Source organism: Podarcis liolepis (assembly GCF_965112155.1).
Source record: "Podarcis liolepis genome assembly, chromosome: 14".
Lineage (NCBI taxonomy): Eukaryota > Metazoa > Chordata > Lepidosauria > Squamata > Lacertidae > Podarcis > Podarcis liolepis.
In genome coordinates this window covers 6264508-6287640 of record NC_139569.1, presented here as the reverse complement: position 1 = coordinate 6287640, position 23133 = coordinate 6264508, and the positions used below count along the sequence as shown (strand labels likewise).

Here is a 23133-nt window from a genome sequence, read left to right as displayed (position 1 = left end):
CCTCTTCTTCTTATGCCCAGTTTTTTCTAGCTATTTGAGGGGGATTTCTTCTTCTTGTGGGGGTACAAGGGCCTGCTGTTTGTGAGGACTCTACCGCTTTCACTTCCCTGACCACCAGCCTCACTTGAGAAACTTGAAGAATTCCTCCCCACCCTGCTCCCATAATAGAAAGTGCCAAGTGGCCTGCTTTTAGGCTCTACCAAAAATGAGTGCTGGGAATGGGAAGATTGCTTGCACTCTTCCAAGTGGCTCTGCTTGGAGGGCACTGTAGCTTTTCTGCTAGTCATCATGTGGTGAGAAGGTCCTGGCTGACCCAAAGGCAGGTGTGGGAAGGGATTGGATAGCAAGTTACAGCCTCCTTTACTCAGTACCAAGCATTACTCCCCCTCTGCATTTGAGTGGAAGGAAAATACAACCCACTATGACTACTGTGGGCTGTCTCTAAGCACAGTTGGCCTCTCCTTGTATGGAGAAGATGCAAAACACTAAAAAAAAACCATGGCTCCCTCGCTGCGTTGCTGGTTCTGCAGCCTTCTTGTTCGCCATGTGCTGGGTGCTCTGCCCTATACTAGGAAATGGGGGAGAGGAAGGGGAGGGAGGAAAGGCTGAAGATCAACAGAGTGAATAAAAGATCCATGAAGGAAAAAGAGAGATCAGAAAGAGGGAAAGCAGCCGTGGACCCAACCACTCACAATTTAAGACAGGGACCAGTTTGGAGGGTGTGAGATGGTTCCTCTCCAAGACAAGGTGGTCAAAACTTTGTGCACTGCTTGCTAAAGTCAGAGGGAGGAGCCACCCCAAATAGCTGAATGTCCTCCAGGAATCACTGCAGAACCACAGTTCTACAAGTTGGAATGTGCTGGAAGAACTGTGTTTTAGTAAAAAAATGGAAGTGGGATTATTCACTCTTCTCCCCTTGCACAAAAAGGACAAGAAGGGAGCATGTGAGACCAAGTATCACTGCCGCTTGTTCATGATAATATAAATATAATATAAACCATGGCTGCCTGAACCAAGTAAGTGACATAAGCACACACATGATCTCCCCACTCATTTCAGGCTGCAGCCTCAGGTGCCAGGGAGGGAAATGACCTCACAAACAATACTTCCTTGCCTTGCTGATGGCTAAAATCACAATTTTCATGTCTTGGTGCTCATGTCAAGGATACTGACAAGCTGTTCAGGGAACTTGGTATGTTTAGCATAGTAAAGAGGAGACTGGGAGGAGATATGATAGCCATCTTCAAATATTTAAGGGCTGTCACATGGAGGATGGAGAATGCCTGCTTTCTCCTGCTTCACAGGCTAGGACTCAAACCAATGGTTTCAAGTTATGAGAAAGCTTTCTGACGGTAAAAGCTTGGAGGTTTTTAAGCAGAGGTTGGATGGCCATCTGTCATGGATGAGATTCCTGCATTGCAGGAGGTTGGAGCTGATGACCCTCAAGGTCCCTTCTATCTCTACAATTGATTTTATGAGCAGCTCATCCTTAGAAATACCAAGCTTCTTCTTGTTCCTTCAGAAGCGCCACCCTGTGGTTAACTATAGAATGCAAAGCAACATTCTCTCATCAATTACCTTCAATCTAGAATTGTATCAAAATGAATACTCTGAGGAGCACTAATTTAAGGGAGAAACTATATATACACCTATATACACTGCTTAAGTTTAAGATAATGCCATTCTACTTGAGATTTACTATTTTTAATACCTGACAAACTTGTTTCCTCTGTGTATTTTATTTTTGTTACATTTTTAAAAGTTTTTTAAAAATTTGTTTTTGAGGTTTTCAGTTAAGTAGTAACAAAACAGATAATGTAAGCAAACAATAACATAAACATGCACAGAAGCTGAAACATTAACATACACACTTCTTTTGCAAGTGATAACACAATATTTTGTATTTTTATATGTGCTTGCTGTATGGAAATTAATGAAACAGAAGTCCTGCAGTAAATAATAATTTAAATAGTAAGAAAATAATAATGCCTATTAATACTGTAGTAGATCTACATTTCTGCTCCAGTCCTGCAGCGCCACAGACCACTTCCCTCTTAGTGCCTCAGGTTGATTATCTATAATTTAGCTAAATAAATGGCATCCATATACTCTACATATGCAGCAGGAACACATATAATAACTTGCATAAGTCTTATCAGTTACAATTAGGCCAAAGGGTTCAACCAGTTATACCACAGTTGTGCCTTTAGCAGACGCCACGCCCTGTCCCCTTTACTCAAGAGGTCTTGAGTTCACATTATGCTCCTAATCCTTGCTGAAACCTCAGCGGAAATCGAGGTACAGAACCCACTAAACAAGTCTGTTCCACACTACACTGCCTGCTTCAAAGACACCTTTAATTACAATAGCAGAGACCATTCTGCTGGGCCATTATGTTTGATATAAGAAGCACATTAACACAGGCTTTAACAACAAAATGCAGAGCTATCTACGGAGCCATAGTACCAGCCTTCCTTACTTGGGAGCACCTAGGTTACCACTTTAATACTGATAAGCTTGAGGTCTAGCACAGGTATAGGCAACCTCGGCCCTCCAGATGTTTGGGGACTACAATTCCCATCATCCCTGACCACTGGTCCTGTTAGCTAGGGATCATGGGGGTTGTAGTCCCAAAACATCTGGAGGGCCAAGGTTGCCTATGCCTGGTCTAGCACTTCCCTACTTGACCTTATCTGAAAGTCGGGGTGGGGGGTGGAGGACCAGAGCAAAATGCACTAGTGAGACCAGGATCCCTTTTCTCATTGGCATGCTCAGGTCTCCATTTCTCTCTGCTTCTAGCCTGGCTCCCAGAAAATTCACTGGCTCCTAGGGTTTTGCAAAACTTTTTTGCATCACTTGCACAAAGCTCCAGCAACTTGCTCAGCTTGAACGAGGCACAAGGCAGCCACCAGTTATAGCATTATTATAGCATACCTTGACCAGTGTGATCAGTGGAGTATGTGCGGCTCCAGAAGAATAGTCCAGAGAGTATCAGAGCAGGGGAGGAGGAGAGGCACTTGTCTGTGCATCATCACTCACAAGCAGTGGTGGGGGAAGGGGGTGTGGTGGGTGTGGGCTGCCCCAGGTGTCATCACTGAGGCAGGTGACAAAAATATGAGTGGTTATTTATTTTTTTAAAGAAAAGAATGAATCATAGAATCATAGCGTTGGAATAGACCACAAGGGCCATCGAGTCCAACCCCCTGCCAAGCAGGAAACACCATCAGAGCACTCCTGACACATGGTTGTCAAGCCTCTGCTTAAAGACCTCCAAAAAAGGAGACTCCACCACACTCCTTGGCAACAAATTCCACTGTCGAACAGCTCTTACTGTCAGGAAGTTCTTCCTCATGTTTAGGTGGAATCTTCTTTCTTGTAGTTTGGATCCATTGCTCCGTGTCCGCTTCTCTGGAGCAGCAGAAAACAACCTTTCTCCCTCCTCTATGTGACATCCTTTTATATATTTGAACATGGCTATCATATCACCCCTTAACCTCCTCTTCTCCAGGCTAAACATGCCCAGCTCCCTTAGCCGTTCCTCATAAGGCATCGTTTCCAGGCCTTTGACCATTTTGGTTGCCCTCCTCTGGACACGTTCCAGTTTGTCAGTGTCCTTCTTGAATTGTGGTGCCCAGAACTGGACACAGTACTCCAGGTGAGGTCTGACCAGAGCAGAATACAGTGGCACTATTACTTCCCTTGATCTAGATGCTATACTCCTATTGATGCAGCCCAGAATTGCATTGGCTTTTTTAGCTGCCGCGTCACACTGTTGGCTCATGTCAAGTTTGTGGTCAACCAAGACTCCTAGATCCTTTTCACATGTACTGCTCTCAAGCCACGTGTCACTCATCTTGTATTTGTGCCTCTCATTTTTTTTGCCCAAGTGCAATACTTTACATTTCTCCCTGTTAAAATTCATCTTGTTTGTTTTTGCCCAGTTCTCTAATCTGTCAAGGTCGTTTTGAAGTGTGATCCTGTCCTCTGGGGTGTTAGCCACCCCTCCCAGTTTGGTGTCATCTGCAAATTTGATCAGGATGCCCTTGAGTCCATCATCCAAGTCGTTGATAAAGATGTTGAATAAGACCGGGCCCAAGACAGAACCCTGTGGCACCCCACTAGTCACTCTTCTCCAGGATGAAGAGGAACCATTGATGAGCACCCTTTGGGTTCGGTCAGTCAGCCAGTTACAAATCCACTGAGTGGTAGCATAGTCAAGACCGCATTTTACCAGCTTCTTTACAAGAATATCATGGGGCACCTTGTCAAATGCCTTGCTGAAATCAAGGTAGGCTATATCCACTGCGTTCCCTTCATCTACCAGGCTTGTAATTCTGTCAAAAAACGAGATCAGGTTAGTCTGACATGACTTATTTTTCAGAAATCCATGCTGACTATTGGGGATCACAGCATTCCTTTCTAGGTGCTCACAGACTGTTTGCTTAATGATCTGCTCCAGAATCTTCCCTGGTATTGATGTCAGACTGACTGGGCGGTAATTATTTGGGTCCTCTCTTTTCCCCTTTTTGAAAATAGGGACAACATTTGCCCTCCTCCAGTCTGCCGGGACTTCGTCTGTTCTCCAGGAATTCTCAAAGATGACTGCCAGTGGTTCTGAGATCACATCTGGCAGTTCTTTTAATACTCTTGGATGCAGTTCATGGAATGGACTCACTAAACTTTTTAGTTCAGTCAAGAAACATAACAAAACATGGCTGGCAATGGGCAGCACACCGCGGGGCCTGCAGTGTGCCCGAGCCACGCGTCTTTCCTGGGAGTGACGTGATGGCTTGGGCGCCTGCAGGCTCCATGCTGCCTGAAAGGGCAGCGTGGGGCTTGCACCTGCCTACCGCCTCTCCCTCAGCTGCCCTACAGCTGAGGGGGAGGTGGCCAGAGGCTCCACGCAGCTCGCCCCGCCCCCAGCTGCAGGACGCACGCACTGCACCGGGCACACGGGTGGTTAGCTACACCGCTGCTCACAAGGAGAAAAACCTTGAAAATTATTCTACAATTTTCACGTTTCTGCTCCTGAAAGCTGACACTCTTATTGACAAGCATCTTTATTTGCTTAGGCAACCAGACCCAGTAAACTTTTGATTTGATTTGATCTAAAGGCAGCCATGTTTAGGGAAGTTTTTAATGTTTGATGCTTTATCACCACTTCTTCTTCTTCTTCTTCTTCTTCTTCTTCTTCTTCTTCTTCTGTTGGGAGCTGCCCAGAGTGGCCGGGGAAACCCAGCCAGATGGGCAGGATGGTTATTATTATTATAATTATTTATTATTATTTGTTGTCATAACTGAGGAATACACCCTGTTTCCCCCTGGGACTCATCTTGGTGTGCATTTCAGGATGTGCACCCATGCTGTGCAACCAAACACTCTCAAATGACCCAGGCTAGGTTCATGGGTGTAGCCTGGGGGGGGCGCCAGGCGGGCAGCTGCCCACCCCATATCAAGTAAAACAATAGAAATAGTCACTGACAAATCACATTGGTTCTGCTCCCCTAACAAAAGTCCTGTCCCCCCTAACAAAATTCCTGGCTACACCCATGCTTAGGTTTCATACCATGAAAAGCCCAAATGGTGTTGTTTGAGTTGCAATTGTGAACAGCTAGTTCTGAGTGTAATTAACCATTGTTAAGGCTTTCTCCAATAATGCATCAGACAACTGTGTGCCTGTTTCTTTGAGAGTGTGATTTTTGTTTTCAGCCACCTCATTGTCAGAAGGGGTGTAAGGGCTGTCAGCTGATGCATAAGCTCCTTCTTAACTAGGAAGTCTTTATATTTCAAACACTTGTCTGTTTGCTACAGGCTTATCATAATGATTATGCACCCAAGTCGCAAATGATTTAAACTCTTAAATTTGCTGAATGCTCGCTTTAATAAAGACTGCAACCTCCTAGAACTGCAGAAAGTTAGCCCTAAATCAGTTGACCAACCACTAAAAAAACACAAAAAACTCACACTAAAACAGCCCCTTGTGTGCTATCCGAATAAAGTTTACTTTCTTATTGAGCTCATATGACCGTATCCTATGATTGCTCAACTGAATCAAATTGAGACTATAAAAATACATGTTCAAGAGAAACCACATTTGAAAAGAATGCCCACTTTTTCTTCCTCATTCAATTTCGAATAGCAACAGTAACTGTCAGAGGGAAATGTGCATGAAAATTACAGCACTGTGTAAATTAAAATGTTTAGAATTATCAATAATTACAATTGTATTCAGCCATCTTGCACACTACGGGTTAGTAGTGAGCAGATTAAATTGACTATCTCTTCAACCAAGGTTTCTCAAACTTGGGTTTCCAGTTGTAGTCCAAAAATAGCTTGGGAGACCCAAGTTTGGGAAACCATGTCTTAAATATAACCTCTTAATGCATAGGGTATTTTGGACAAGCTATTTCATGGACACACCACAATTATGCCTCCAAACCCAGCAAGAAGGTAGGAATCTTTATTTCCAAACTTTTGATTCTAGGCGAAGTATTCAGCATCAGCTTCTGGAAGGGGGGGGAAGGTAAGGGTGTGAGTGTTTTAATCATTACCATTTATACTTCTAGCAATCTCACTTCTTCTAGTCCGTATGCAGCCTAATCAACACTGCTTATGCGTAAGAGGGAACTATCAGCAGGCCAGAGAACTCGGAGGTTGCAAGGAGCATAAAAATATATTTCAAAAAATGGGAAATGAACTTTCACAAGAGCCAAATCACTGAGCACGTTCAGCGGGCATGGAAAGCTGACTGACTGTTAGTGGGAGGGAGATCAGGGGAGAGGAGGGGTGAATGGAATGGACTGGCTGGAATCCTGGACAGGAAGCACTCCATAAGATAATATTTTGGTGCAGGTCCTACTTGTATAAAATATTTTTATTTGATATTTACTTGTGCAGCATTTTGAAAATGCTAAACATCTGGACATGTGAAAACATACTTCCAGTATTAGTGAATAGGGGTAGAATGGCTTCATGATTTAAAATAACTGAGAAACCACTGGATGGCCTCAAAGACTCAGAAATATATGACTAAACACTACTTTTCTGTTCTGGAGTACCCAAACATCACTCTGTGTAGGTCAACTCAAACTTTAAAGTCACATGATGGAGCCATACGTGGGCTAAAATTGCAACGTGTATGGTTTGAATTACATGAAACCAAGTTCCTGTTTCCTACAGAAGAACTGTGGTTTTTTGTTGTCTGAGTTTTCGAACTGAACACGTCACCACACACAGGAAGCCAAGTATGCATTAAAACTTATTTTCCTCATCAATCTGATCATAAAGACAGCATCAGCCTGTTGCATCTGCATTTTGTTTCACGGGTAAGTAACCTACTTTGTTTTAAATGTGTAATGTTTTCATCATCACTAAGAACCAAAAGCAGTGTGAAAAGAGCTCTGTACTTTCAACCTCTTTGCTTCAGTAATATGCTTAAAGCTGCACAAAATGCAGCAAAGTACCACATCTAAAAAAAATGTTATGAAAACAAAAGAGACCAGGATTTTTCTGTTCTGCTAGAATCCTTTTATAAATAATTAAAGTGTCACAGAATTCTTAAATGTGCAAGAAGCCAGATGCTTCAACTATTTAAACAAAAGGAAGTGGGGAGGAGGAATCAAAACTTTCTACTGAGCCGGAATGTTGCCTTCTACTGTTTTAGAATAAGACTAAAGCAAGAGTTGCACACATAACAGATTTTAAACACAAGACTGTTGGCATTCTTCCTCTGTGTAGAAGGGAAAAAATCTCTTTTCAATTTGTTTGTTTCTGTAGAAACTGTATTCCTTCAGTTAAATTCTTACTGTAATCAACTGTATAAGTAACTCCATTTTTTATTTCTCTGCCTCTACAAATCCTGTCTCTGAATTTAACTTATGTCAGAATCCCTAGTCCATCTTTTGCAAAGAATTATAAACACATTTACACTAAACAGCTAAAATAGCAATAACACTCCAGTTATGCACAAGGCTTGCTTGTATAAAAAGCATCTTCTTTCTCCTGTAGGGAAAAAAAACCAGGGAAGGGCTGTCATATGCTAAGCATCTATACAAAAATAGATCTGGTTTCTAAAACAACGATTCCTAAACATAGTAATGCAGCTTGGAAGCTTTCAAATAAGTCGTCAGTTTAATTCATTAAACTGAAATGCCCAGACTTGAGTGTTTTAAGCAAACGCATGCAAGGGGGAAATAATTTCAAGTTCTGCCTTTCTCAAGAGATTTCCCTCGCAGTACTTGCCCTCCTGTAGTTCTCTCCTGCGTGTTGTGGGGAATGGTTCGGCTCCATCTATTGGAGGCAAGGATAATTTATTAGCTGTGTGTCTGAGCCTGAGAACAGGATTCCAGAACATTTTTGTATTCACTGCCAAAACAAATAAAGCCTAACATACTAGCAGCACAATGCCTGAGAAGGGCTTTCTTTAAAATGGAGGAGTCAGAAAAAGTCAGAAACAAATAAGGGGAAGAATCATCGGTGAAAGAAAAAATCAGAAAGAAGTTGAGAAACAGAAGTGAACAGTATACAGATTACTATTTTTTTCAAAAAAGAAACCAAATGCATATCCTAAAAAAGAACTGCATTCATTACTTTTAAAAAATACTTTTAAAATAAAATAAAATATTGTGTTTATTCATTTGTCTTATATCCTGCCCAGGGCAGCTAACAACCACCATTAAAATAGAAATACAGTACAACAATAACTAAAACATCAACAAAATCCAACTATTAAAACATAACATAGTGAACAATAAACCTTTAACTGTTAGGCTCCATTCTAGTTATATTCCAAAAGCCAGGACAATTTGTGTGTGTGTGTGTGTGTGTGTGTGTGCGCGCGCGCTAGGAATAATGCTATTTCCTTGTTCAAATTATGTTCCAAATAAACCCTGGGGGTTCCTTGGAAGCAAAAGAGAGGTTCTGCACTGAAAAAAATCTGTATCATGGGGGACTCCCGTAAAAGCTTGCCTACTACAACATGCTTTCCCTTGCATGCAACAAGCATCCAAAGAAGAATGTTGGGTTTGTTATAGGACAGACATTCCCTTCACGTGTGGTAACTATGAGGCCCAATGTCTAGGTTAGTGCCCTGGATAAACTGACTGTGCACCTCAGAATACTTCCCAGAATGCTCTGCAACACCCATTAATGGAAGATATGCAGAATATCCTCAGCAGAAAAGGTAATATGAGAAGGACTGCGTTAAAGCAAAAAGTATGAAATCCATGGCTTTAAACCTAATGCGTTCTGACTGTAATTTCAGCTGTTGTCATGAAATGATGATATTCTAAGACACTTCATTCTGCAGAAGCCACTAAACAACGTGAAGGGATGCACAAGCCACGCAGCTTGCTAGAATTGCTGCAGTAAATTTGCTGTTATGCTAGGTAATCAGAGAAAGGTGGTGGTAAAAATTATTTTCCCAGAGTAATGGAAATTAAAGAACCTCACAATCTATATACCTCCATGTATTTTTTTCTTCACTAACAGAAAAGGTACCCTTTCCAGTTATAAATGTTTTTCATTTTATTTTACAAAATGGAATTCTCAATGCCATTATAAGGTTTTTACTAAGAATGTACTATGTGGCGATGTACATTTGATGCATTTGTTGCCTGTTGTGTTTCAGGCAACACAAAATGCATGGAATCTAAGAGTTCCTTAGAATTCAAATCCAAAAGATGCATTCAAGATTAGCTGAGATTCCTGCATTGCAGAGTTGGACTAGATGACCCTCAGGATCTCTTCCAACTCTACAATTCTATTTTTCTAGTTGAACGTACTCTGTCAGTTCACAAATGGAAAGCATTTCTTCAACACTCAAGCTGTAGACTACTCTTATGTTATTCTATCAGAACTTAGATCCATTCTATCACAAGCAGGGCTACCCCACGTCTGCATTTTCCAGGACATTACTGGGATTTCAAAGGCGGAATTGATGTCTGGGGGGGATTTCTGAAAGGCGGCGCTTTGTCCTGGATCTTCATAGGCAAGTCAACTGGAAAACTCTGGGGTTTGTAAAAAAATTAATTGAGGTCTTCCTAAAAAAAAATCACAACTCTTATTAACACTAATAAATATGCTTATTAAATGCCACTTTGTCTGACAGCTTGCTTGTGAGTCAGGAAGCAGAAAGGTTGACATTGACAGTACTAATACTAAGCTCAACACAAACACTTGCAGATACTAATACTGGCCTAAATCATAAAGTTGCTTTTTAAGAGTCACTGAGATAATATGTCATGTGCTTTGAACACTCTTTCAGTGTCTTATAAATGGTATAATTATTGTAATAACCTAGTGGCTCAGGCTTTTGCGGATGTGCTGCTCTCACTAAATGCTTTTCTTCTGTTAGCAAACAATCTGTTTCTTCTTCTTCTAACCCACAAGTGAGTTTCATTTCAACTTACATTAATGAAACAGAGTTCATTCTGGTAGCAAAATGGAAAGGAACTAACCCCTTTTACATTTTTTTTTTAATCCATGCTGAGTGCTAGCTAGCTATTGCCAGTGGAGCAGATAAATCCCTCCCTCCCACTTAACAATTTAGTCTAATGTCCTTTGTGTGCAGCTCACCTTCCCTTTCTTGCATCTGATGCTCTAGGTGCTCCAAATCCCAGTTTCAAAGCTACCTCATTTTAGCCAACTCCACCTTTCTACTGTAAGCTCTGGGTTCTTGCTGCAAAGATACCTAACTGAAAAAGCTGCCCTCAAAACTTATTGCTGAAGCCTCAGTACAGCAAAGGGTTTTGTTGATTTCATCTAGCATAATTCAGCCAATGCTGCAACCATGCTGCCTGTGATGCTCTAGAACAGGCTTCCTCAAACTCGGCCCTCCAGATGTTTTGAGACTACAGTTCCCATCATCCCTGACCACTGGTCCTGCTAGCTAGGGATCATAACTGTTCAGGACCAAATTACATGACAAAAATCTGTCCTTCAGTTCATGAAGAGAGATTTGTGGCACAGCAGGCGTTCGATCCTGTGTCTTCTTGGTCAAAGCCCAAGCATCAAAGGCTAGTACTTTAACCATTATATCCCATGGCTCTCTCAATCTTGAAAACCTTGCATTGGGGAAACTGGGGATCAAAATTCCTTCTTGGCTATAAAACCAAGGCAGTCACTGTCTCAGCCTAATTCTACCTCACAAGGTATTTGTAGGAAGGAAATGGAAAACAAATATTCTGCTTCAAGTTCTTTGGGTGAAAGGCAGGAGACATATATAGATTTTTCTGTGGTAGCTTTGCTCTTATTGCAGGGCTTCTTCCTCCCCCCCCCCTTAACTAACAGCCAGTGGTGGGGTGGGGGCTGAATCAGGACTATGGGGAGGGGGTATTCACCCCTACCAGGGTCTTTATTTGAATCAGATCATCAATCAATCTTGCTGTTCACAGTGAAAGGAAAGCAACACAAGACCTACTTACTTCAGGTCTAGCATGGCCCTTACTGAGGGACCTAAATCACAATTCCTTAGCCTAATGTACAGCAGAAGGCTATTGTGAGAACAAGGGGAGAGGAAGGAATGGCAGGATAGAAGTCTAATAAATAAATTAAAAGCCCATGTTATTACACCACTCTGCACGTACATACCCGTATCCCAACAACTGGAAATATTTGTTATTGATACTGTATTTTTATAGTAGATCTCAACTGTTTGAAAGTCAACATGGGTGCCATTTTTAGCTGGATGTCAGGGTGTGTGTGTGTGTGTGTGTGTGAATAAGCTAATATTTCAGCTCTGTCTAACATACTCACAGAATAATTCTGTGCATGTTTATTGAGAAGAAAGTCCAACTGAGTTCAAAAGACGTTAGTTCCAAGCTGACATCCATGTTTGGAGGCATGATTTGGGGAAGGACTATTGTTTTCATGTCCTGTTTCTAAGCCTCTAAGGGACATAAGATGCAAGATGGAAAACTAGATGAATACAGTGGTACCACGGGTTACATACACTTCAGGTTACATACGCTTCAGGTTACAGACTCCGCTAACCCAGAAATAGTACCTCGGGTTAAGAACTTTGCTTCAGGATGAGAACAGAAATTGTGCGGCGGCAGCTAGAGCCCCATTAGCTAAAGTGGTACCTCAGGTTAAGAACAGTTTTAGGTTAAGAACGGACCTCTGGAACAAATTACGGTAAGTTCTTAACCCAAGGTACCACTGTATTTGGTCTAATGTAGCAGGGCTCTTCTTAGTCTTCTTAAATGTGGCATACAACTAAAGCCTTAAACTTACACTGTAGCTTAAAGCACAGCATTCTAACATTGACAGAACTGCACTAACAACATATAAGCTATGGAAGAAAGTCTTAGGGAGAAACATTATTCCATTATTAGATGAGGCTCTATGGAAACTTCTGATAAGAGACCCAAGGCATTGCAGTGTCCCTGCAATTCACTGTACATATACACTCTGCCTGAATGGATCAGCTTTGCATATTACTGAATGATTTGAAGAAACCACAGTATTAAATCTGGGGATTAATGTGAAAACTGAAATGCTTATGTTACAAAGGAAACAGAAGATGAAATAGTAAACATAGCATGCTATATTTTTTAATTGCAGATATTCTAAAACATCTTTTAATACGAGCACAAAGCTTGGGAAATAGAAGCTATATTTTAAAATGCACTAATAATTACACTCCAAAAGCTCCATATAGGTTTCTACATAATTTAAAATATGAAATGTTTATCCTATTGCAGCACAATCCTTTTTTAAAAAACCTCCGAATAATATTAGCAACAGATTTCTTTCAACAAAGTATATGGAAATCACCTTTTTGATAACGTACAAATCGTGTTTTTAGGTAGCCTATAAAATTACACATTCCATATTTATGGCAGTCATTTTCTGCAGAGCAAACAACTATTGTATCTTTTTACACAGTCTATTATTTGTTTAAAAGAGAAAGTGATGTCTTTTCATGGTAACAGAATCATGATGGCATCACATGATTGAGCTATTACAGTTAATTCCCTGTCAGCTTCACCTTAAAAAACCCTATCTTTAGGAATTTATAACTGCTATAAACACATACACACAGTTCTAAGCTAGAAAAAGAGTATAATCAGATAAAGGTGTTAAAAAGAAGTTTTTTAAAAACAATTATTTTCCCCAATCTCCAATAGTTCCATCATGAGACTGGGAGAATTAAAAGGTCATAATATTACTGCTGAAAAACTATTGCTGCAGTCTTGTAGTCTTCACAACTATTCTGAAACAATCACTGTGAACATAGTAACCCAACAGCCACAATGTGCACTAAGAGGGTAGAACTGCTACTGAATCTACTTGTGATAGTGGAATTCAAAGATATACCAGTGTAGTGACCAGATGACAATAGAGCGCCCTGTCCTTTTACTGGGGCTATGGTTGTGTCTCTAGTTATTATAATAACTAAGCCCTCCCCCATAGAGGCTATAAACATCATTTTCTATTGTTTGTGAAGCTGTCTCAAGACCACCTCCCAATTCTACTACTACTACTAATATCATTATTTATACCCCACCCATCTGGCTAGGTTGCCCTAGTTACTCTTAAGTAAGTAACATTGTACTCAGGCTCAACAGCAACTCTACATTTCTTTCTGACAAAGCACATGGCTCTATGGTTTGCAGCTGGGGTGCACTGTAAGCACATTTTGACATTTAAAAAATCCAAAGATATGCGGTGGTACTTTCTCACTTTTCTTCTGCTTTGACTATACATTTAAAGTCCTTTGATTGTTTGTTTTCCAGTTTGCAGAAACACCAAGCAACCAAAGTTCTTCACAAGAATGGTCTCTCATAATATGACCTGGATGAAGTACCCAAGCCAGAGCCGAGATTCATTCACAAGTTTTGAAGACATCATATTCTCACAACATGTAATATCAAGATTTATGCACTGCTATATTACGCTCTTTGTACCAACTGGTCTACTAGCTGGGATTGTTATTTTAGGCATCCTCATCAAGAACCATATGCAGCGCACCAATGAGAAATTAGATATAATGCTTTTTGCTCACACCATCAGCAACATGTTAATGATTCTTTTATCGCTCACCATCATCACAAGGCCTGCCTACCTCAAAGTATCCTATTTTGAGTGTGGAACGCTGTCGTTTTTTTTCAATTTGAATTACTTCAGCTCTCAGTACCTTCTTGTCCTCATGGTGCTTAGCTTTTTTCTTTATAGGCACCCACCCCAAAATGCTTTAATTAGTAAGGCACATCAAAACCCTATGGTATCTGTTGCATTTGCACTGATATGTGCCTTTTGTGCTACACTAATAGTGGTGGCACTGCTGGGCATGGAGAATTACCATGAAGAAACAGACTGCCAATTAGATCCTTTATTTGCATGGCCTGAATACGAGATTATTAAATTTACCTTTGGCTTCTGCATTCCATCTTTGGCCAAGCTTCTCTGCTTTATTCTAATGTTTGTTAAAAAAGTTCAGCCAGAAATCCATCCCTCAAGATACAATATTCACCCTTATTTGACTGTTTTGGTTATTACAATAACAATGTTTGTGTGTCGTCTATTTTACAACAGTATGATTCTCTCTAGGACCAGCCTGAAGATACAGAGGATAATAGGGACACCCCAAAATGAGCTGACAATGAATATTGCAGAGATCCTGCTGTTCAGCGAAAGCTGTGTTAGTTTAGTTATCATACTTTGCCTTCATAAACCATGCAGAATCGGCTTATTGAATGTTATAACTAATCTCACAAAAGTTTGCAGGAGGACACATGCTAGTAACAGTCCTCTTGAAATACCAGAGACTCGTGCTGAAGTCTCATCTGGGCCCTCTGAAAATGGATCACACTGACCTTTGCCTTCCAAAATATTAGCATTGAAGAAAAAAGCTACAAATCTGCCAACATACAGAACCTGAAGGAATAAAAGATTTGCAAGCTTATTTATTCTTACAACCTGAGGAACAAATATTCTCCAGCTGGGGCTGAAAGCTACAATCATAGTTACTTAATGTTCCTCCTGTGCTGCTATTGCACGTCGTTGTTGTGTGCTGATGTATGGACAGCAGAGTGAACAACAGGACAGGCAACATGGTCAAGAGCTTTTATAAAAAGAAACTTTTCCAGGATCAACAAAGGGGTAATGAATATGGAAGACTGAATGGGAGAGTGAAGGGAGATCTTGATAAAGAAGTGCATCACCTAGAAGTTAATGTATTATTCTACAAGTGACTCTTATATCAACAAAATTAACTAAGTTATCATACAACATAATCCTTCAGTCCGTACATTTTTATCCCCCTCCCAACATACATTCATAAGGGATACAAGTCACTTGAAAGGGGGCCCATTTTCTCTGTTCACCCATCTTGGACCAACAAACACCACCCATGGAATTGTCTAGCCTAAGAAGTCCAGCTTTCAGAATCCAGCCTGCTTGAATGTGGGTGCTTCTAAAAGGCTTTTCAGTGTACAGAATGGAACAGAACTGCACGGAGCAACGGACAAACTAGTTATACTGAATTACAGACATTGAGGCTCTGAGATTAGAAGTTGTACCCATCTTCAAAAGGGGGGCGGGGAGAAGATTGAGGTAACTACCGATCCGTCAGCTTTTCTATACCAGGAAAGACCCTAGAACGTAGAATTAAATGGTCAGTCTGTGAGTACTTAGAAAAGGATGCTGTGATTGCGAAGACTGAGTATGGGTGTCTCAAAAACAAGTCATGCCAGACTCATTTCTTTTTTTGATAAAGTTACAAGCTTGGTGGATTGGTTAATGCTGTGGATGTGGTGTATCTTGATTTCAATAAGGCTTTTGACACAAGTCCCCTGTGATATTCTTGCAGAGAAGCTGGTAAAATGTTGGTTAGATGAGGTTACTGTTAGGTGGATTTGTAGCTGGTTGACCGACAAAACCCAAAGAGTGCTCACTAATGGTTCCTCATCATCCTGGAACAAAGGGACAAGTGGGGTGCCACATGGGAGAGTTCTGTCTTGGATCTGTTGTTCAACGTCTTTATAAATGACTTGGATAAAGGAAGTGAGGGGATGCTCATCAAATTTGCAGATGACACCAAACTGGGAGGGGTAGCTAATGCCACAGAAGACAGAATCAGAATTAAAAATAACCTTAATTGGAGAACTGGGCCCAAGCTAACAAAATTAATTTCAGTAGGGACAAATGTAAGGTTCTACACTTAGGCAGGAATAATCAGCTGCAAGAATATAAGATGGGGTATGCCTGACTTGTCAGTAGTAAATGTGAAAAAGATCTAGGAGTCTTGTTGGACCACAAAATTAATGTGAGACAACAGTGTGATGCAGCAGCAAAAAAGCTAATGCTATTCTAGGCTGCATCAACACAAGTACAGTGTCCAGATCAAGAGAAAATCACTATATTCTACCTTAGTCAGACCACAACTGGAATACTGCGTCCAATTCTTAGCACCACAAGGAGGATTTTGACAGGCTAGAATGTGCGCAGAGGAGGGCAACCAAGATGATCAAGGGACTGGAAAGATGATCAAGCGACTGGATGATCAAGGGCCTTATGAGGAAAGGTTGAAGGGGCTGGGTATGATTAGCCCAGAAAAGAGGAGACTGAGAGGAGATATGATCTTCAAATATCTAAAGGGTTGCCACATGGAGCTTGTTATCTCCTGCTTCAAGGGTGGGACCCAAACCAATGGATTCAAGTTACAAGACAGGAGATTCCGACTTAACATTAGGAAAAACTTTCTGATGGTAATAGACTTCCTCAGAAGGTGGCAGACACGCCTTCATTGGAGGTTGGATGGCCTTATGTCACAGTCACTTTAGTTAAGATTCCTGCATTGCAGGGGGTTGGACTAGAATTGGGCCCATTCCAATTATACAATTATATCATTCTGTAAGTTCCCTTAAAAAACAAGGGGTTGCAAAAGGGCATTGTATTTGCTGGAAGTGTGCAGTATATTCAAGACAGCCTAACTGCTGTGCAGTAGAAATGGCAAAGCCATATTTCAGGGTGGGACGGGACATGAATACAGGTTCTACAAACCAGGACAGCTGTTCTGGGCTTGAGGTAAATTAATTATTTCGGGTGCAGGCAGTGTTAAATACATCTGGGCAGGCCTTTGCCAAAATATCTAATTGATGTAACAATGACCAACAACATGAAAGATTTAACATGAGAATGGTGCTATTGGGGATAATGTGGTATAGTAAGATGAAATGTGTCCATGTGATCATGGTGAATCATGCCTCTTTAAATGTTTTGGAGAAAAATGAATTCATGTCAAAAGACATAGCAAGAGAAAAATGCAAGGAGGACAGTAGTTCTTTCATTAAGATGGGTAATAAATAACAGTCTAGGAGTTTCTTAACAGTAAATGAGATGAATGTAAGGCAAGGCATGAAAGATCTAACAGGGTGTTGGAGCCTTTTTCTTTTCATGCATAGAGAGCGTTATCTGCTGGTTCAAGGCTTACCTTGAAGCAGGGGTAGGCAACATGCTGCCCATCAATGCTGTGAATTCCAGCTCCCATAAAGCCCAACCACCCTGGCTGATGGTCAGGAATTATGTGTCCTAGGGCAGGAATCTTTCTCTCCCATATGCTACTCTGTAAAGTGTCGTCTATGGTTATGGCATCATGTACAACATAATAATCATTATTAATAATGATAGTTTGATTTCTAATCAAGAAGCCTGGCTTATTCTAAATACTTCTGAAAATGAAAAGAGAAATGTATGTCCAAGGCAAAATATTGCTCTGGACTGTATTTTGGTCATGACAAAGGGTATCTTTGTTTCACCAACTTCCTACAACAAAATCACGCATCAACTACTGCCACAGGCTGGACTTTGGGATGTAGTAAACATATGTGCCAGGAAAGAACTCAGGCGATTCTCTGTCTGAGATAGCTCGCAAGAAAATATTGTAACATTGTGTGCTTATACATTGCAATAGTTGTTGGGAAAATGTTAGAAGGGATTTTGTAGTGAAGACACATCAGAGCCTTTCAACATCTATGCCAGTGAATATTAGACCAACTAATATTAGGGGGCTGAGGCTAAGGTCTGCCCTGACTACAACAGGACCTCCAAGTGTAACACTTTACCTGAATTGGGAAACAATGAAGGATGTACTCAGGGTTGTTATTATGGGAGGTATTAAGCATGATCCCCACCCCTAGTGATCCCAGCCATTGATTAAAAAAACTTTTTCCAATCCTTCATCTGCATAGCCCTGCCCTGTGTTCCATTTCTTGATCCCACTAGAGTGTGACAGAATGCTAGAAGCTACTTTTTATGTATATATAGATTAAGTTTATGATGATATGATCAACAAGAATCAACAACTGTTTTTCATCTATCAAAATGTGAACCAAATTCAAGTTTTCTCAATGCATATGGTTAATAAAGGTTTCTAAAAATATTTCAGCAGTCTAAATGATCTTCCAATTATTACATAATTCATTTTTATAACAAGCACAAGTAGGATATTAGAAGCATTTTAGTGTATGGATGTTTGTTCCAGTCATGGGGAAAAGCTGTCTACTTCTATTCAGATACAGTAGTGTTTTTTCCCCTGCAGCAATTAAGGAAATGTTATTATAGTAAACCATAAGCCAAATGGAAAAGAACATCACCCATATCCGAACAAAGATGAGTGAGAATTATTAGACTGAGTATACTGAAAGTATTCTAAGCCTGCATTAGCTCTTTACCCGGAGATCTGATGTGCTTTTAATATCCCATTTTTCTGTAGTCTCTGCATTTTAAAAATATAAATGGAAAGCTATGGTTTAAATTTCAGTAGGCTTGAAGAGGAACTATGACTGATTCTTGTGGCAGAATCAAGTACATTGTTGTGTTCTACATAAGAGATGAAAGCTAGGGCTGCAATGTTTAGTCAATTCATTCAGATTAATTCATTTAAAAATTTAATCAGGAAATAGATTTCTAAAATTATCTTTTATATAACACCACAGAGACTGCAAGTTCCATCGGAAGTAGCATTTCTCCTTCCACCTCATACAGGAGGGAATAGGCTAAGGTGCTGTGACCTGAGGGATGCATTCCCAATGTCTAAAACAAAGAAAGCATGCTTTTTATTTCAAGTAATTATTCTTATTCATATGCAAATGAAATTTTAATCTACTGGAATGCATTTGATTAATCCAACAATAGTATTTAATCGTTTGATTAGTACTGCCCATAGAAGCATAAGAGTTCTGGTGCAGGCACAGGCAAACCCAGCTTGATGGGCGGGGTATAAAACAGGCATAGGCAAACTCGGCCCTCCAGATGTTCGGGACTACAATTCCCATCATCCCTAGCTAACAGGACCAGTGGTCAGGGATGATGGGAATTGTAGTCCCAAATATCTGCAGGGCAAGAGTTTGCCTATGGCTGCTCTAGTGGATCAAATATAAAATACCATCTACTCCAGCATCTTACTTCCCAGAGCAACCAACTAGCTGCCTCTAGGACAGGGGTGGGAACCTCAGGCCCAGGGACCAAAAGCCCTGTCAAGCCTCTTTGTTGGGATGTTTGAACATACCTAGGCCATGGTCCTGCTTTGCGCCCTCCGCAAGTGCCTTTGTCAGCATAAAACAGGAGTCACCAACTATTTTGGATACATGGGCAGATTTCAAATTTTGAGAGAGTGCTGTGGGCACCAGTCACAACATGGCTGCCATGGGGCCACAGTATACACAAAACTAGAGGGAGCACAGTCATGGTGAAGTTTTTTCTGTAATTGTGCTTCCATTCTATAAAAGGCTTAACCTGTTGAATGTCTGCCTGTCATACAACTGTTAAAGGCACAAGAACCCCATTTTAGCCAATTGCCAACTCTAAACTGAAGCCTATGCTACCATCCTGTACCTAGTTATCTAGGAATAAGCCCCATTAAACACAAAGAGACTTACTTCTGAGTGGACATGTATACCATTACACTGTAAACTAATAATTCATTGTGAAGTTAACAAGTGCCTGATCCTTAGCTTCTATTAAGCTGGAGACATTTCCAAGCCTCTTCGAACAGTTTTCATGTTTTGCCTTTTGGGATTAGAGGGGATTCTTTAACATCTACCCACACTTAAGCAAGTAGTATGGGGGGGGGGGAGTCTAAGCATTATCTGATCTCAATGAATCCACCAAAGGAAAGATGCATCCTGATTTGGGGGTGGGGGGGGGGGAGGAAGAAGGGCAAACTACAGAGAATCCAAGGAATCTCATGGGACTGGAAAAGGTATGGGAAGGGGACTGGGGATCAGAGACCTGGGTATCAAAAGTGCTTAAAGAAGCCAGCAAGGAAGGAAGGCATGGTCAACATCAGGGCCTGCTCCAGTAAATTAAACCCTTCCCCTATGGATCCAAAAGACGCCATCCACCCTGTGGGAAGGCAGAAGAGAGTGAGGCAGACAGGCAAACAAACAGACAAAGGAAGCATCAGGACTTGCTCCAGTCAGACTGACCCCTCAACTCACAAGGCCAACTTTACATATTTTATTATTTGTTTTAGTATTTTGAAATTGTAAGTCTTTTCTTGGGTGTCTTGGAATAAAACGACTTATGAATACAATAACGAAATAACTCTTGCACACTCCAGCAACTAGTATTTAGCAGTATACTACCTCTGAACAGGTTCCATATAGACATCATGACTAATAGCCATTTATCTTACTCACCGTGTGAAAGGAATAGCTCAAAGAACCCAATAAATGCAAACACCGAGAAAATAAAATGAGCATTTAGACCAGTGATATGTGCAATACAAGCTAGAACTAAACTGCTCTGTGATGTGAGGTTTACCACTGACTGCCCCTGCCTCCATGGAGCTGTTCTCCCCACTCCAGCATCTGTTACATTCAATGCTTCACACATCACATGGAGGGAAATATAAGTTTGCCGTTGCATGCACTTATGACAGAAATCGGTAGCTAGACCCAGCACACCTGTTAAACGCTCAGAAAGTATGAGCACTAAAGCTTGGGTATTCGAAAACAAGGGTCATTCTTTGAAAATGTGAGGAAACATATGCCAAATTGAACAGCGATAACTGTTACCTAGTCACAAATGGAACTCTGATAAATTGCTGCCGCTGACCTAATTTCACTCCATTTTACTATGTGGCGATACCAAATGCCAGCAAATGGAATCTCAGCAACAGCAGAGATTCTGAGGTATGACAGGGGAGCCACCAATGCCCACAGCAGTACGATTACTTAGCGTCTGTCTTGCTAGCTTCAACTATATAAAATTGACGCGCAGTAAAATATAGAGTACGATACCACTGGATAACAATTGGATTCTTAACCTGAAAAGCATGCATACAGGTAGTTTTTAAAAACTGAGTTTAGAAAAGGTCACTCTGAGCATCAAGCATGAATAAGGAATAATAAAGAGGTGCCATGTAGAGCAAGGGTAGCCAATGTTTGAAATTATAGCTCCCTTGATACTTGAGCCCTAGCCATGCTGGCTGAGGTTAATGGAAGTTGGAGCTCACATATGGAGGGCACCATATTGGCTGTCCCTGATGCACTGGGACATGTTACAAAATACAGAATAATTTAGTAAATGTTAAATCTCACGTTTGGTTTCTGTCCAAAAACCGGATTGTACATATGTACATACATACATACATACATACATACATACATACATAGTTTAGAATAAAGGCTATCAACAGCCAGAAATAATGACCAAAATTGTGATTTCTGGGTTCTGCAGCAATAATTTTCAAACTGCGTCAAGCTCCTCTGAAATGCAGCCCCCCCTGATATTCTCTGTGTAATGTGCAGCTGGTTAGAAATGTTAACAGAGGCAAAAGTGAGGCCCAGCAAGCCAAGATGGTGCACAGAGAACATGCCCCATAACATTCCTCAGAATCTTCTACAATGCACCAAGATTCCACTGCAGGCACACAGGGCTTATCTGGCAGAGAAGTGAACAAGGGAAAGGTTTGCTGAACAACCATGGTTCCAGAGCAGCCTACCCCAACCTGGTGTCCTTCAGAAACTGGACCCTAATTCCCATCACCCCCAGCCAACATGAATAATGCTCAGGGATAATGGGACTATATTCCACAATGTATGGTGGGTACCAGGCTGGGACAGGCATTTCTGGGGCAGTGGAGAAATGCATTCAAGGTGAACTCCAGAAGTTTATTCACAACAGGATCAGACAATGGAAACTGTGCAGTGTATTAAAATCATGCTGTACCCAGATGTACAATGGTATTACTGAAGTACACTTAGGGTAGGTGTTGGTATGGCAACTTCATGCAGCAGAACTTTCAAGCATAGTTTCACAACTGTAAGAACTAGAAAGTTTTTTTGTTTTCTAAAATGAAAAAATTCTCAGAAAGCTGAACTTCTTACAAGTATACTGTGCTTTTTAAGCACTATTTTAATATAATATAAGTCATTTACGACCCGCAGAAATCCCAATTTTTTCCTCTATTTTAAGTTTTCTAATTCAGCATGCCCAACTGTGGCCAGGATCCAATAAGCTGCCATGGGTTTGGGAGGCATGCCAAGTGGAATTTTGAGCTTTCCCTCTTTAAACAAGATTTACCCACTCCAACCTGGTGTAATATCCCTGCTTCAAAACATTCAAAAGTAGTTTGAATGAGGCATTGGGTGCTGCTGCTTAAGAAAGGAATGAGTATTTTATTCTTCCCCTCTCTCACACACACAAACACACACCGAGTAAAAAGTCTGCTGAGGACATGCACTATAGTCTTGTCCCTTCCACTGAGAAAACAGGATTTAACGTAGCTGTTCAAGACTTCTTTTCCCACAGTCAGCAGAGCAATTCTAGCAGCCGCCAGGTGGTGTTTGTGCAGTTATCAACAAGCTTCCTTCAGCAGCAGATGAAGCCCAAGCCTCCACCTGCTGCATCACGATTTAGAAGCAGCACCGACACATTGAATGTATGGTACAGCTAAGTTTGTTGCAGGAAAATGATAGCGATGATGAACACCACAATGCAATACATCACAATGGGAATACCTCTTGAGCTGACCGAAATATGCAAGCGATTAAGAAGGGAAAACAGGACTCATGAAAGAGGGTAGGAGTATCTCATTCTAGTTATTAATGCATGTGTTAAAGAATCAGTCTTCACTTTGAGTTTTAATGTTTTTCTTTTAATTGCATTTGCTATACGCTTGTA

General features: G+C 41.0%; 1 protein-coding gene and 1 long non-coding RNA gene across 7 annotated transcripts in view; one reads left to right on the top strand and one right to left on the bottom strand.

The window, feature by feature from the left end:
- CHLSN (cholesin) overlaps nucleotides 1-23133 on the bottom strand; it is a 141327-nt gene that overhangs the window by 95157 nt on the left and 23037 nt on the right. For 4 of the 6 annotated variants that reach the window (XM_083474828.1, XM_083474830.1, XM_083474829.1 and 1 more), the window contains exon 3: nucleotides 8242-8289. The exons of the other annotated variants lie outside the window; for them this stretch is intronic. In XM_083474828.1, the coding sequence (XP_083330954.1) occupies nucleotides 8242-8289 (48 nt within the window). The remainder of the gene's footprint in view (nucleotides 1-8241; nucleotides 8290-23133) is intronic. 6 annotated transcript variants of the gene reach the window in all.
- LOC310693132 lies at nucleotides 5879-18385 on the top strand. The gene is made up of 2 exons (XR_014518991.1): nucleotides 5879-7325; nucleotides 13740-18385. It is a non-coding gene; the product is annotated as an uncharacterized lncRNA (long non-coding RNA).